This window comes from Anabrus simplex, chromosome 6 (genome assembly GCF_040414725.1).
Source record: "Anabrus simplex isolate iqAnaSimp1 chromosome 6, ASM4041472v1, whole genome shotgun sequence".
Taxonomy (NCBI): Eukaryota; Metazoa; Arthropoda; class Insecta; order Orthoptera; family Tettigoniidae; genus Anabrus; species Anabrus simplex.
In genome coordinates, this window is record NC_090270.1 from 137,106,106 (window position 1) to 137,118,283 (window position 12,178).

General features: G+C 37.7%; 1 protein-coding gene across 5 annotated transcripts in view; it reads right to left on the bottom strand.

The window, feature by feature from the left end:
- The window catches only part of LOC136876198 (galactosylgalactosylxylosylprotein 3-beta-glucuronosyltransferase P), a 160,220-nt gene that overhangs the window by 6,372 nt on the left and 141,670 nt on the right, over nucleotides 1-12,178 (bottom strand). For 4 of the 5 annotated variants that reach the window (XM_067149943.2, XM_067149941.2, XM_068228344.1 and 1 more), the window contains one exon: nucleotides 5,848-5,961. The exons of the other annotated variant lie outside the window; for it this stretch is intronic. In XM_067149943.2, the coding sequence (XP_067006044.2) occupies nucleotides 5,848-5,961 (114 nt within the window). The remainder of the gene's footprint in view (nucleotides 1-5,847; nucleotides 5,962-12,178) is intronic. 5 annotated transcript variants of the gene reach the window in all.

A 12,178-nucleotide genomic window follows, 5' to 3' on the forward strand; every position in this document is an offset into this window, starting at 1 on the left:
ATAAACACAACCAGAGAATCACTGAAGTGTGGAGCCTGAAGGATTTTGGGAAACAAGTCCCACAATAAGGCAAATATATCTCTCTTTGCTCATCCATGGTTACATAGAGTAGAATTCCTGATGGCGGAGAATAAAAATCAGGCATGTAACACATGCAGTGCAGCCCTACAAACCACACCAGTGTTGAAAGTGGACTAATTGTCTGGTGGATTTGGTGCATCTTATATAGCCGATAATTCAGAAAGCACTAGAAAAATATGGAGTCTTGAGTTACTTCTAGAATAGTAACGTCAGGGTGATGTAGAGATAGGTTGAGCAGGCTGACCATTAGTCGTATGATAGTGGTGGAAGATAGCTGATGGAGAGCGGTGATACTGGAGCTTAGAATACAACATAAATGCTGGAAAAGTAGAGTTTTTTCTTGATCTTAGTAGGTGAGCGTTACAATTTAGAGCATTGAATATTTTGTTGGACGTTACTGTTGACTTTATGTTTCAAATAATTCCTTCTATCTTCAAGAGCAGCCTTTTTCCTTTTCTTCTGTTGTCTTCTGGTGATAAAAATCTATTGACAGGATAAGCCTTTTGCAAGAAACATATACAAATACCATAAAAAATTTAAAATGAATAATTAATACAGAGAAAATTAAACATGAAAGTTGTATCAATAAGAGTGTTTTGAGATCCAAAATTTTTTGTTTTTCCCTTTGGTGTTTGATGTATGAAAGTTTGGATGTTCTCTACACTGGAACAAAACAACATACTGTATTGACGACTGTGTGAAAAGCATGGATTTTCCAACTTAATGCCTGCTATCCTGAGAAAAGTTATGCAGTGTTACCTGCAGGATCCTAAATTGTAACAATGCAACATTTCATAGAGATCAAACAGCACAGAATATTATAGAGAACAAACAAATGAACAAACAAACAAACAAACAAACAAACAAACAAACAAACAAACAAACAAACAAACAAACAAACAAACAAATGAATGAATGAATGAACAAATGAACAAACGAACAAACAAACAAACAAACAAACAAACAAACAAACTTTTTAGTTACATAAATATGTCATCATTACATTCTAAAGACTAAACCTTGTTGCTGCAATCATAGCTGTCTATCTTGAGCCAACTCAATGTAGGTGTTGGATTTCATCCTCAGAACTCTTTTTCTGGCAAGTTTTGCTTCAATGATGTTGCAGAAGTTATCCTCATATCACAAAATGTGACCTATAAATTTTATTTTCCATTTCTTGAATTTCATTGACCAGACTCCGTTTATCTCCAATCTCTCTAAGGACTTTGGTATTGCTCTTCATTTCAGTCCACTTTATCCTCTGCATTCCCCTCCAGATCCACATTTCAACTGCCTTTAACTTTTTCTTTTCCTCAAGATTTTCACAAATGTCTTCAGAGTTTGAATGTCTATAAGTTCGTTGGCCAGCAGATGCTTTTTATTTTGGAAGGCTCTTTTTAATATTGCTGTCCTTTTTGTGACTTCTGGTAGACGATGATGATTGTTGTCTAAAGGAGCCAAACACCTAGGTCATCGGCCCACTTCTGGTGGACCCCAGTTGTTGCTCATAATTAGGCTTCCAAGGTAGCAAAATTGTTTCACTTGTTCAATTTTATCACAGCCAAGTTTGATGTCTGTTATAGGTGTTTGCATGGATTCACATAATGTCTTTTTTTTTTTTTTTTTTTTTTTTGTATTCATTTTGAGGTTCCATTTGCCTAAGGTTTCTGCTAGTATGTTGAGTATTCTTTTCATACCTTTGCCTGTTTCTGCCAGTATGGCAATATCATTAGCAAATCTTATGGAATGTACTTGTTTACTGCCTATTTTGATCAGAGCTGTTTTGTTTTTCGTGACTATGATGGCCTCTTTGATGAACATATTGAAGAAATTGGACAACCTTGTCTAACTCTTGTTCTAATTTTGTTATTTTGCCATTGATTCGAAAATCAGAATTGCAAATTCAACACACATTAAATAATTAAATTTGCAAATTAAATTGTAAAAATATATTTGTATTGTCTAGGTGAATGTGGAAATTATGATATTCTATACTATTTTAAATGTCATTATGGAATCACAATGAAGTTTATTGTATGTAATTCAAAATGTAATTCTGCAGTCTGTACACATTTATTATAAGGCATCTATACTTCTAATCAAGTCCTATCTTTTCCATTGTTTGGAAAAGCTGCTTCTAATCCACATGGTCAAACATTAATTCAGTGAAGGTCATATATACTTTTCTGTTCTCATGTTTCCTCTCTGGAATTAAACGTAATGCCAGAATTGCTTCCCTGATATCCCTCCTTGACTGAAATCCAGACTGGCCCTTATTCATAAAAGTGTTCTAATTTCTCTCTAATTCTATTACTGATGATGTTATGCATTATTTTTGAGGCATGGGACATAAGAAAGATAATTAGGTAATCTGAACTATTCACTGCATTTCTCTTTTTCGGTAATGAAACCAGCTCTGCTTTTAATGAGGTCATTAAGAACTATGCCACTTTCATAACAATCTTGACACCAATTTAAAAATATGTTTGAAATCATCACGTGAGCATTTTAGAAATTCAGCCAGAATGTTATCCGGACCAGGTGCTTTCTTTTCATGGAGACTGTGCAGGACTGCATTAAATGCATTGAGGGGCTCTTTCTACAACTGCCTATCTCATGCTCTTCTTCTGTGTAGCTGTTAGTATTGCTTACATCATTTCCTTTTTGTAAGTTTTAAAGGTAATGTTTCCAAAGGTCACAAACTTCTTTGGTGTAAAACAGGTTTCCCTTTTTATCCTTGACTATAAACTTTTTGGTTCTTGGCTTGAGTTATTACGATTCTGATACTGGGGTATGTCTTTTCCACTTTTCCTCTGATCATGTCCTTTCCTATAATTACACTTGCCTCTTTCATCCAGTTCTCCTTTGTTTCACAACATTTTTTTATCATCTGATTTGTAATTTCTTTATACCTTTCTGTGTTCCCTACTTTTCCCTTTACCGAGGATGATAGCTGCAGTCGCTTAAGTGCGGCCAGTATCCAATATTCGGGGGATAGTGGGTTCGAACCCCACTGTCAGCAGCCCTGAAGATGGTTTTCCATGGTTTCCCATTTTCTCGCCAGGTAAATGCTGGGGCTGTACATTAATTGAGGCCACGGCCACTTCCTTCCCACTCCTAGCCATTTCCTGTCCCATCGCCGCCATAAGACCTATCTGTGTTGGTGCCGACGTAAAGCAATTTGTAAAAACTTTTCCCTCTTTCTTTCAGGAATAAGATTCATAATTTCTTGAGTCATCCATGGATTCCTTGGCTCAAGCTGTCTCCTTTCCAGTAGTTCTTCAGTAGCCTCAGTTTTTCCATTCTTAATTTCCTCCCATTTTGCACTGTATTCACTGTGCTACCTGATTAGTTTCCCTTTTGTATATCTGCTGTATATAAGTGTTCTTTAAACTCTGGGTGTTCCATTTATGTTGGCTTTATTTTATATTCTTCTTGAGCTTAATGTAACATTTGAGTAGTACAAGATTGTGGTTGCTGTCTACATGAGATCCTGGATAGCTATGACTGGATTTAATCAAGTTTTGATGCCACTGTCTGACTAATATATAATCATCAATCTGATATCATGCATTATCTCCAAGTGCTTTCCATGTGTATCTTCTTCAGGCAGGTACTTCAAGTACTTAAATAAAAAAAGGTATTCATTACAACCATGTCATGTGTTTACAAATCTCTGGAAGTTTCTGACCTTTTTTCCTCATGTTCCCAAATCCAAATTCACCAACACATATCGAGTTGTTGTGTGTACCAACACAGGCATTTAAATCACCCATTATGACCACATCTTTAAATTGTAACGATTACAACACTAGACGTGCAACAGCAACCGCTAAGGCTGGTCATGCCACTTGACGGGTGTCAGCTGTGAGAAATAAAAAGGCGACTCCCAAATAGAATATTGCATTCTGTAACATTTTCCACAGCGGTTTACAAGATCCGTATTCTTTAATGCAACCTTCATTTCAACCTTGAAGAGACCCCTCTTCTGTACAATTTATATTAATCACTACCTCAGTTAATTATCACACTGAATCATCTGCAAAAACAATGGATTCGAAACAAGACCAATTTAACAAGGATGATTCTACCTCATAGATTTTAAAAAAGTGTATTTTTAAGTTTAGAAAGAACAAGATGTGTATGTGTGATTTTTAAAGTCTTCTAATCAGTGTTTTTTATGCTTTATATTTTTCTGACGTTAGTTAGTACAATTTTGTTATTTATAGGAATCATGAGTGTGTGACAACTCTTTACTACCTGTACATGTCTATTTTTAATCTATACTGGAAATAAGCAGCTGATGGTGTCTCAAAGAGACGAAACATGTTCTGAAAATAATTTTGACATTACTGTAATTTAATATTGCAAAGGTGGAAACCTCAGGTATTTTTCTTATGAAGTATCTTACTGTCAATCACTGGCACATACTGAGGGCTACCAAGGCTATAGGTGAAGCCCAAACCTCAGTTGAGAATGATGGAAGTCTAAAGCACATTATAATGTAAGCATCTGACACATTGTTGCATTTACAAAACATGAAAGCAGTGAGAAAAAATGTTGCACATATTTCTGAGAGCAAGGCTTTGGAGACTGAAATTGCAGCCCAGACTCTCGTCCCTCTGCCCTCGACCCACTTCATTCGGCTTGCTAACGTATGTCCGATAGGTGCTGGGGCCAGGATGATAGCTGTGCTAGACTTCGTTCTGTCAGATTGCCACTGTTAACCATCAACCATGCGTTACTCATCGTGTATAAATCCTCACCTCATACTTCTGATTTAATTATATGGATAACAGAGCGCTGGTATTTCACTCCCGTTTACTTCTAAATCCTTGTAGGAAGACACTGCAGGGCTGCTGTTATAGGAGTAATATAGTTTTCTTTTTATAGGCAGATCTGCTAAAATGAAATGCATGCTTTCAGGTTTAGTGTTCTCTTTTGTTGGTTGGAATTGAACCCATGATCATGGGTTCGGCACCACCACCAATCTCCCAAGGAAGCTAATTAACCAGTGAATGATGGGTACAACTGTTGTAAAATTGTTTATTTAATATGATCATAATAATAATAATACTGAATGGCATCTGTGGTGGTGACCTAATGAGGATAAAATGAATGGTGAAGACATCATAAATACCCAGTCCCCAAGCCAGGGGAATTAACGGTGTGGGGAAGTTGATTCTGAAAATGGAACCGGGGCTATTGGACCAAAGGCAAGCATTCTATCCATTTAGCCACAAAGCCAGACTTTTATTTGCTAAACCTTAGGCTACAATCTCCACTGATCAGGTATTGAGTATTGGTAGTGGCAGTAGCTTGTGAAGCAGCCTTGACAACACAGCAGACTTCTCCGTTGTCTATTGGCTGCAACTCAAAATGCTTCATGTTCACTAAACCAACCATCGAAAAGGGGTAACCCAAGTCTAGTGGTAGCCCATGTCTTGATCCCAGCTTACGCCACTGCTGTCAATAGTGACCAACAATGAAGTTTCTAACATGTCACTTGAGTTTACCATAAATTCTAGTTTTGTGGTCACTGTACAGTATTACACTTGCCATTGCTTTGATATACTATTCTTCTTGTTTTGTTAAACCTGGGCTTCAGTTTCAACAACTTACAACTGAAAATTTGAAATGATTCTTGCTGCTACAGCTAATATTTCAGTTACTGTACTTACATTCATTAAAATACTTGAAAATACACATGTGTTGTATAATCTGAATGAAAACCTGTGAAAAAATGCTGTTTTTTCTGATACTTACTTTAGTACAGTTACTTGCTTTAACTTCAATGTCTGTTACTTTAAGAGATTCTAAGCTCTTGAGGAAACCATCTTCTTCATAACCTTGGCTGTATGGCACATATGCATGAGGATGCTGTAACATAGGTAAGTATTTACATTAAAAACTCAGAAAGATGTTTTGAATTCAGATTTGTTAACAGAAAAAATCAGTGATATCCTTGTACATAAAAGTCACAGTTCATTAAGAGGGTGTTAATGGATCTTAATAATAACTAGTGGACCCATGCTGTTCTGCAGCATTCCTTATAAATAGGTCAGATAACTCGTCTTGATATGCCTGTCGTAGTCATATTGTTTTGCCTGCCCTTTTCAATAGTTTTATGAACATTTGATACCAGTACATAATGACTGATTCATTCGTAATATAGTTTATAATACCTCTTTCCATACAGTATTCACTGTGCTTCAACCATTCGGGCATATCTGGATCTAAACAATTTCAAATGATCTTGCCTGAGATAGTGCAACATACGATTGGCCGTGACTGAATACTGGTTCGGGTAAATAGACACCCACTTTTTCAAGATGTTGTCCCTGTGCTTTATTACTGGTAATGGTCAGACAGAAAGTTAATACCAGTATAAATGGTCCGTTATTGGACGTTATAAATTTTCCAGCTAACTCATTCCTGGTTGCCAGCGTTTTGCCCCCGTGCGCTAGGTTGGGCTCGTCAGTTGCTACCTAGCACACCCCTCCTAGGTAGGACACATAGCTCGACAAGACTACAACAGGTGGACCTCTAGGATTGTTCACTGGAGACCATGGGAACACAAGAGAGGCATTGGAAGACCCCAGAAGAGATGGCTCGACAACATAAAGCTGTTGGCTGGAACACGCTGGTTCCAAGTGGCTCAAGACCTGAGACGATGGAAGCACATGGAAGAGGCCTATATCCAGCAGTGGATTGAAATAGGTTAGAAAAGAAGAAAGAAGAAGAGAGAAGAAGGTAAGTTTACCTCCCAAATGACTTGCCAGTACAGCACGTAGATAGCGCTGGAACTCAAGGTGAGTCAGGCCTATTTGCACAGGGCAGGACATGAGTAGCCGGATGTGCCATTACATTACTTAAGACTAGTTAGCCGATTTATTTTATTTTTTGCTTATAGATTATTTTTATTTTTCGGCCAACTTTATTACTGCGGTACAACCCTCAAAGCAATTCGTGCAGTTTGAATCAAATATTCCACCGCCTTATAAATTTTCTGAAAAAGCAACCAAGGCTTGCAACAGTCTGTGCACATTACAGACGATTACACAGCAGTCAACGAGTGCATCCAGTATTCATTCATCACACAGACAGGCGCACCTAATATTTTCATCTGTGCAGTTTTAAATTCACTGTTATTTTAATATTGTTATGACATGACATTTCATACGCCACATTTTAGCTGGATGCAATTGTCATTGAATTTTTATACTTGATATGGTCATTACCCTTGTTACAATTTTAAGGTTTGTACATTTATTTTTCAGCTGAAGATGTCCTGATAGAGGACAAAGCAAGTATTGAGTTTTAATGCTGCCTTATTAAAGACACGCAATTTGTATTTTAAAGGTGGAGTGGATGATTAAGAATTGCACAAGTAGTTACTTACGACACACGGGCTTTACGATGAAGTTTATTTCATGTAACCGTGTATATATGCATTAAAGGATAGGTCATACTAATAAATCATTTGAAAAAAGTTCATTCGATATCTCACGCTGTTGTTATTTTATTAGCTTCTGAAGTTAGCCAATCCGTTGCCTACGAGATATACAAGGCCGGGACATAGCTGCCAATTTGTCGCTGAAAAAGCAGCCCAACGGTGTTCACGGTGTGGCCACTAGATGTCAGGTTTCCGTTCTGTTCTTGGCGGACTTTAACATTGTGATATGCGGAGTAATTGTGATGCTGTGTTGATTTTGTGCAGTTTATTGTGAAAATTGTTTCTGTCGGAGAGTGTCTGTGAGGTTGAGAAGAAGGTGCACTGTTGTGTACCTCTCTGTATTTCGGATGACACTAAAAAAGCATGAAAATTGACATTCCATAGTTTCCCTTCCGAGTGCGGTTTAAGGGAGAAATGGAAGCAAACTATTTCTAGGCAAAGTGATATAGTAGGATCTCTTTAGGTACCTAGCAATTCTTCTCATAAAACAGATTTCAGTGTAAGCACATCAATCAAACAGGAAAATGTCAGAAGCAGATAACGATGAACATACCATATCTTCATACGTCAGCCACAAACAAAAAAGGAGTACAAGTCTCGTTTCTATATCAAGGAAAGTCTACGAGTATCTCTGTTAAATCTAAAAAATATATGCATGAGAAAATTAAATACCAGATTACAGAAAATAATCTATAAATTGAGAAGTTTTATTATTTATTTAGCGTATGAGAAGTAGGATATGGGTCATGAAATCAGAAAGAAAAGTTTTACGGTATCTGAACTTGACCAAAAAGCAAACCAAATTGAAAAGCATGCTAAAATTGGTCATTTAGGAGCTTTATTCCTGTTAGAACGAATTTAATTTTCTTCTTCTTTCTTCATCCGTTTTTTTACCCTCCAGGGTCGGTTTTTCCCTCGGACTCAATGAGGGATCCCACCTCTACCACTCAAGGGTAGTGTCCTGGAGCACAAGACTTTGGGTCGGGGGATACAGCTGGGGAGGATGACCAGTACTTCGCCCAGGCAGTCTCACCTGCTATGCTGAACAGGAGCTTTGTGGAGGGATGGGAAGATTGGAAAGGACAGACAGGGAAGAGGGAAGGAAGTGGCCGTGGCCTTAAGTTAGGTACTATCCTGACATTTGCCTGAAGGAGAAGTGAGAAATCATGGAAAACCACTTTGAGGATGGCTGAGGTGGGAATCGAACCCACCTCTACTCAGTTGACCTCCCGAAGCTGAGTGGACCCCGTTCCAGCCCTCATACCACTTTTCAAATTTCGTGGCAGGGCCGGATATCGAACCCGGACCTCCTGGGGTGACAGCTAATCACACTAACCACTACACCACAGAGGTGAACACAAATTTAATTTTACGGGAAGAAAAAACAGAAATATGGTGAAACGACGCTAAATATTTGCGTAATGGGCATAACATCGCTCACCAAACAGCGGCTTCAATACGAATGTCAAAATATCTGATGTGCGGAGGAAAAGATTGGATCGCTGATAATTGGATAAAGGGCGATTAAACCCAAAGTTATTTATGACCGCAATCTCGATCCGCTTATCGGATACTCTGAGGCACAATTAAAGGAATCAGTAAGAAATGACAAACTCACTATCAGATTTCTCTGCTTCTTTCGTGAATTACTTATTTCATGAATTACTTATTTCGTTAAAACATATTGTAAGAAATACGTTGTAGAAAATAAGTCAAACAATTGCTCTTGGTCTATCTTTGATCTCATATCTGTTTGCTGCCTTCTGAAATTACTAGTTTTAATGAATTTTTATAGTTTTTCATATTTGAACGTGTTGTAATGAGCGGGCGAGACAGAACAGTAAAGAGAACTCTAGCGGCACTTGCCGGAAGTATCTCGAGGACGAGTCTAGTGCGCTGTATTTCCCAGCCTTGTGTATCTCGTAGGCAACGGTCAATCATATTGCTTCGCAGGCGAATTCAAACAGGCTTTGCGAGGAGATGTTGATAAATCTGCACATGGCTTGGGAGTCATGCCGAAAAATCAGCATCAAACACAGACACATCGTGGATTTCAGCCAGTGTCGCCATAGCACACTTGCTATGGCATGATCCTGTCTGCTTGGAGGTCCATGTTTCAATTCCTCCCCAGGCAAATTTTTCTTTGATTGGTGCTTTCAAGCCAGTCTTAAGCCACATTCAGATTTAGCAACACCTCCACACAAAACCCATTTGAATTCACCTGTGAAGCGACCTGATTGGCTAAGTTCAGCAGCTGATAAAATTATAATGGTGCAAGATATCAAAATATAATTTTCAAATAATTTATCGGTACCTATCAACATGCTCCATTACAGAAAGTAACCCTGAATGCTTATATATACATAATGACAGTACTAATTAATACCCTATAAACATTTAATTACATATATCTTTTGCCAATATTAACTGCATCTCAAAATTTATTTTGCTTACAAATTTAGAAAATTCCTGCAAGTATTTGTCCACAAGTTTGTTTTTCTCCACCAGCCAGTGGGCCACTGTGTTTATAACACTTCTACAAAGTTCACCCCTCTTGGACTTGAGTTACTTACACTCCCCGAGGATATAGCCAACTGTCTGATAATTTCTTTCACCACACAAACAAGTAGAGTCTTTTGTTATTTTAAACTTAAAGAAGTATTTACCAAGTTTCCCGTGGCCTGTTGCCATAGCTGTCATGTAATGGCTTAGGTTTAATTTGATTTTCTATCTACTCCGTACATTAAAAAATATGATTTTGTTATGCTTCTGTTTGTACTATTTTTCTACTCGCTCTCCCACATTCGAAAAGTTTCCTCCCTCAGTTCTTGTTTGATTGTACAGACAGGTGTTTGATAGTAAACTACTTCTACATCCAGGTTGTTTCCAGCTTGTTTGGCCAAATGGTCTGCAAGTTCATTTCCTTCATTACCAACATGAGCCATGATCCATGTAAAATGTATGATCCAGTTTTCTTGCTGAAGATATCGTAACATACTTCGTATTTCTTCTATCATTGTGCTTGTGGTTGTTCTGTAAAAGATTCAAGGTTACAGTATTTTATTGTCAGTATATATTACAGCAGATTTTTTATGTATATTGCCTTGTAACTTCTCAAGGGCCTTCAGTATTGCCATTTGCTCAGCCTGATTGTTTGAGCATCTATTATATAATTTGAACCTAAGTTGGTGAGTTAGTTCAGAGTTGATATCTATATATAGCTATTCCAGACCCAACACCTGATTTGGTTTTACTGCCGTTAGTGTACATCTGGACTATATACAGTACTTTTTCATATTTATCTTGTATTATTATGTTTTCAGCTGGGTGAGGCCAATTTAATTTTTTGTATAGTCACTTTCAGTGGTATCTCTCATTTGTTTTATTTCTTTAATTATGCAGGGTCTTAGGGGTATTCATGCAGATATTTCCTGTAGTAATCGAGAACAATGTGACGAACCACTATATATCAAAGTTAGTAGTCGTCGGAAGTTATTTTTGAGAGCAAAGGGATACGATGTTTTTAGAATAGGTAATATGCTCTGTTATTGTGAATGAATAGCCTTCTTTCAAAAACATGCAAGTTACGTGCCATCCATGCCAAACTGCTTTCTGCTTATATTTAAGAGCAAATGTACTATTGTAATAGCTGAACGCTACGATGCAATGCCACTAGATGTTACGTAACATACTTGCCAAACTGGTTTTACGTTTAAGAGCAACTGTACTACGATAAGAGCTGAAAGCTGCTACTAGGGTATGCCATGTTATGTAACATTCTCGCCAGACTGGTTTTGTGGTTGTTGTTATTTTGTTTCCGTCTTAGGGGCTTCAGACAACCCTGGTCATCGGTTTCGGACCCTGGAGATGTATCGAACTGTCAGCGTTAATACTGTTTCTTTTGCTGTTACGTCCTTTAGGGGATTAGAATATCTGTGAACATCAGCCCCATGGTATAGTGAGTATGGAAATGACCTGAAAAACCTGTGTTGGTGAGGGATCTGTACGAGCGTGTGATCTAATTATTGGAGTGTAAGGTTGGGATAGGCACGCCGAGACGTGAAATACGGTATGATCCCCATTGTGCATTGCAGAAAGGTAGAAGAAAGAAGACGAAATCATGTTGAAGTGTGTGTAAACAAAGTTCTTTACGTCACCGAAAGCATGCATGGGATAGGATGTCCAAATGAGTAGCATCGGAATTGAATTATTGAAGCACATCAAACGTTTTGTTTCTAATGTATAATGCACATGTTATACAACTAAATAAATTAAACGTACGTACATTTTGTGCTTCCTGCTGGGCTGAGTGGCTCAGACGGTCGAGATGCTGGCCTTTTGACTCCAACTTTACACGTTCGAACCTGGCCCTGTCCGGTGATACTTGAAGGTGCTCAAATACGTCAGCCTTGTGTCGGTAGATTTATTGGTACTTAAAAAGAACTCCTGCGGGACTAAATTCCGTCACCTCAGCGTCTCCGAAAACCGTAACGTAGTACACCTCAGCATCTCCAAAAACCGTAAAATTAGTTAGTTGGACATAAATCAAATAACATTATTATTATTATTATTATTATTATTATTATTATTATTATTATTATTATTATTATTATTATTATTATCAGGTCATTAAGAGATTAA